The following is a 4,870-nucleotide window of genomic DNA, read 5'->3' as shown; positions in this document are numbered from 1 at the left end:
GTATTTACACCATAATACCTATGCATTGATCTGAACAACCATTTGTTTCAAATCATTTTGATTACTTTTGGCAAAAAGTAATTGCCTAAAAAAAGGAAAATTTTATTTAATGCAAGAATACAGTCAAGTTTATGATTTATATTATGAAATGGATGATATACACTTTATGATTTATATAATGATGACATCCCATTAAACCGGCAAGAATTTTAGATGTTCCAATTGCGGGTCATTGACATCATCTCATTATGAAATTAAAATGATTTTACAGACGTATCTAAATTTGTAGAGAGTCGTGAAAATTGATTATGCAATCTTTTAACTGATATGGCATACACATCATTTTTTTTCCGAGATATGATAGTAATTATATACACATATATAGAATGCAATATATGTATATATGCACTTCATGCGTACAGGTTGATTTCTTTCCTAAAATTTATGACAAGTTGATTTCTTTCCTAAAATTTATGGAATCAAAAGAGTCGATATTTTCCAATGCAGAATTTTAGTCGGCTACAATATTAAAAAAGATCAAATAAAAATCTACCATTTTTTAAGGTACAAAACTTAATATTGGAAACTTTTTAACCATAAAATCATCCATCACAAACTCTCATTCAAAGTGTAATAGATTTTTGAATATATTCGAACTTAATTTTGTCTCCTTATTATACGGCAATATTTCACCCATTAATTTGCCGATCGAGGTAATCAGATTTCCTTTAATTTATTTATTTTTCGTGTTTGTGTGTGTGTGGATATTTAATGGCTAATTAAAGTTATAGTTAATGTGTCATTTATTTCTATCCTACTTCAATGTTTCTTGAACATATTTATATTAATTCATTATCATTTGGTTATTCAATTACTTATTGCGATTAATTTTTTAGAATCAAGTGGGTCATTCATTTTATTTAATTCGTAATAATCATGAAGCATAATAATCTATGTCATCTTTCTCTTAATATGGTGAAAAGTTGACCATATAATTGTAATTAATTTTGATTCCGTAAGTTTTATACAAAATCCAAAACAATGATACAAAGTCGTGGAATTTATATATATAGAATCGTGGATTTATTGAGAAGAATTAACCATATGATTGTGATTAATTTTGGCAGTGCAATTAAAAGGATAGAATAAAGGATTATTTTATTTATTTATTTTAATAGTACAAATGATTAATTATTTTTTATTTTGTTGATGTATAGATCTTCTAAACTAATTTCAGCAGCGTCCCTACCTCTCAAGTCTTGGCGGATATCCGACGGGTAGCGCGTTGGCGGATACCCGACGGATGGCGGGTATCCACGGGTCGTGGGTATGGATGGCAAATAGTAGTGTATAAGAAATTAAAATTTTCTTCAAAATTTGCTACAATTTCATGGTTATTTATTTGTTGAGTGGTTTATTGCATTTGTTGGATGGTTGATTGCAGGATGTCAATGCTAAGAAGCAACAGAGCCCCTACCTCTCAACTCTCAAGCCTCGGCGGGTATCCGACGGGTAGTAGGTGGCGGGTATCCGACTGGGTAGCGGGTGGCGGATACTCGACGGGTGGCGGGCATCCACGGGTCACGGGTATGAGTGGCAAATAGTAGTGGGTGACAAATAATTTTTTTTAATATACGTTTCGCTAAGTCATGTTTGGGATGAAAGTTCTCTTTAATTTATTTTTTTATTTTAGTTTGATGTGTAACATAGACTTATGTTATATTAACAATTTTTTAGTGGATAATCTCCATAATTTATAAATATATTAAAAAATAATTTCTACACTTTTTTTTTATATAAATTATAAAATCAAATGATACCCGTCGAAATTCGACGGATTACACACTAGTTATAATACATGCACACAACAGCTAGCTAGCGAGAAATACACGGTGATAGCAAATCACTTGAGATTCAACCATACTTGGTGTCTCATTTAAATTAAAAAATGTATATTTTCTTGTATATTTATTCTCCAATTTTAATTTGGTATATTTTAGTCTAATTTTGTGATTATTGACTAGGGTTTATTCCATATATAATTATTTTTTATCATTTAGTTTCACTTTTAGTTAATAGTAATAAATTGATAAATTCAAAGATATTATGTAGAATTTTAAAAAAAATGAAATAAAAATTATATATAATTCACAATATTATAATAAATTTATTTATTAAAAAAATTAATAAAACAATAAATACTATAAATTGATGAAATACTGAATCTCATCCCATACCCATAGGCCATAGCAAAGCAAACAGGTACGAGTCACCCACCACTAGTACTATACTGACACAGTGACACCCATTGCGCTTATCTAACATAAGGAGCCCCAACCCCCACCACCCTGTTCCTCCACGTCACACATACGTATTTATATATACTTAATTAAGTAAACTTGAGATTATATATATAGAAGGGTGTTAAAATACGAATTTTTATTTAAGTATGAAAATACTCTAATTACTTGATAGTAATTAGAGCGGTCAAAATCGACCCGGATATCTCCACACTCATTTCGACACCAACGCGACATTAAACCAATCCAAGTTCTTAAACCCCAGCCCACCATCTTTGAAATCAGTGCATAAATCATTCCATTTCACCCACGGAATTGACCCCAGATTAGCACTCTCTCCCCAAAGAAATTTGCAGAAAATAGAATTTAGACTTAATGGTTGTTTTGGGATACAAGAGAAGGAGAGTTGATAAATCGGAATTACCATGAGGACTGATTTAACCAGAGTAATACGCCCCGCCAAGGAGAGAGTCCTCGTGGTCCACCCGTTGACTCTCTTTTTTACCTTGTCAACAAGGTAACTCCAATTCACCACTTTGTTGCTTCCAACTCCAATTTTAAGACCAAGATAATTAAAAGGACAGTCTCCCACTTTGCATCTGAGTTCAGCTGCCATCCTCTCGATTTTTGTGTCTTCAACCTCTATTCCGATCAAGCTGCTTTTACTGAAATTCACCGCCAACCCAGAGATCAACTGGAAAATGTTTAACATATACCTCAGAGCCACTGCGTTGCTCTCCTTGTCCTCAAGTAAAAAAATTGTATCGTCAACGTACTGGAGATGGGAAATCCTGATATCATCTTTGCCAATCTTGGCAGGATGGATGAAATTTTTCTCCATTGCTCGGACTACCAGGGAATGAAGCCCTTCGGTAGCAATAAGAAAGAGGAAAGGGGATAGCGGGTCCCCTGTCTGAGCCCTCTTTCAAGGACGAAACTCTCCTGAAGGAGATCCATTAAGAAGAACATTCGCCGAGGCTGTCTGGAGGCACCCAACAATCCACTTCCTCCAAATAGGATCGAAGTTGAGGCGTTCCATCATCACATCCAGGTAGTCCCACTCAATCGAATCATAGACCTTAGCAAAATCAATCTTGAACAAGATTCTGCCTTTCCTCTTTCTTTTGGCTTCAGCGACCACCTCATTGAGAATCATCACGTCATCCAAAATGTATATGCCACTGATGAAGGCGCTCTAGTTTTCAGAGATGATTGAATCCATAACCTTTCTCATTCTTCCTGCGAGAACCTTGGCGGTTATCTTGTAGGGAGTACAGATCAAAGAAATTGGTCGAAAATCTTCTAGTGCACCCGCCTCATCCTTCTTGGGAATGAGCACAATAAAGGTGGAATTACAGCCCTTCGGGATTTTCCCGTGGGTGTGGAAGTCTTTCATCACTTGGAAAAAGTCCTTCTTGATAACATCCCATGATGTTTTCCAGATATTAATGTTGAAACCGTCCGACCCCGAACTTTTACAACCTTCACAGCTCCAGAGAATTAAAGCTCAATTATCAATTGTAATAAAGTATACTATTAATTAGAGGTGCGCAGAATCGGATCAAAACCGTCGAATCGAATCGGTTGAAAGGCGGTCTAGAAGCAAGAATCATTTCAAAAAAGGCCCATCTATGCATTTTTTTTATCTTCTATAAAAAAATATTTCATTATTAATAGTTCACTATCTTACTTTACCTAAGAAATTGAGTCAAACTCTGCATTGAAAATTAACTAAGAGGAGAATTAAGAGCTTGTTTATAGCATATTAACTGTAAAATTAATGTTAGGTTGGAATCTTGTGATGACTCTGCATTGAAAATTAACTAAGAGGAGAATTAAGAGCTTGTTTATAGCATATTAACTGTAAAATTAATGTTAGGTTGGAATCTTGTGATGATGTTTAATTATGTTGGAGCCAGAACGAAACAAAACGGTTAGTGCATGCATACTATACCATATTTTAAAATGCCAAGTTAATATTTTTAATACAAATACAGAAATCAATTAGTTACTAGCGAAGTCTGTTACGTTATTGTACAATTTATAAATACTACTTCACACTATTAAAGTATAAATGGAAATTATTTTTCATATTTTAAAATTATTATTAGTATAGATATAATATAATTAATACGCTCTCAGATTTCATGAGAACACGCATAAACCTATGATGCACGGATTCTTCAAAAATTAACATGTACGGCGAATCGAATTCTTTTAGGGTGCGATTCTCTCGGATTCTCGTCGGATTCGCACCCGATTCGCCACGTGGCGTATCTTTTAAAACAATTTATAAAAATAAACCGGATTCGCAAATTCCATAGGCGAAATTCACGTATCTCGTGCACGAAAGGCCTACACAAGGTTATTTTGATAATTTTATTTTCAGTTATGACTTATATATTGGACTAATAATATTTGAATCGTTATATTGTTGCTCAATTAACTTATATAATTGAAAATGCTTAACTTCTGGGTGAAATAAAATGTAAATTACATATAATTAAGTGTTAATATATAAGAGTACCCACTTTTATATAGTAAAAATAAATTTTACCCACTCAAATAAA

At 33.3% G+C, this 4,870-nt stretch overlaps 1 protein-coding gene across 1 annotated transcript; it reads right to left on the bottom strand.

Annotated features, from left to right (window-relative positions):
- Window positions 1-2,514: 2,514 nt before the first annotated feature.
- LOC131023568 (uncharacterized) lies at window positions 2,515-3,141 on the bottom strand. The gene has a single exon (XM_057953112.1). It carries the CDS (start codon window positions 3,139-3,141, stop codon window positions 2,515-2,517), a length of 627 nt encoding a protein of 208 aa, XP_057809095.1.
- Between the last annotated feature and the right edge of the window lie 1,729 nt (window positions 3,142-4,870).

The sequence above is a fragment of the Salvia miltiorrhiza genome, chromosome 4 (assembly GCF_028751815.1).
Source record: "Salvia miltiorrhiza cultivar Shanhuang (shh) chromosome 4, IMPLAD_Smil_shh, whole genome shotgun sequence".
Lineage (NCBI taxonomy): Eukaryota > Viridiplantae > Streptophyta > Magnoliopsida > Lamiales > Lamiaceae > Salvia > Salvia miltiorrhiza.
Note: the sequence above shows the minus strand (reverse complement) of the source record. Positions and strands in the feature narration are given on the sequence as shown.

Bases quoted from the DNA above. Each gene is read 5' to 3' on its own strand.
- LOC131023568 (XM_057953112.1), bottom strand. From the start codon at position 3,141: ATGGAGAAAAATTTCATCCATCCTGCCAAGATTGGCAAAGATGATATC.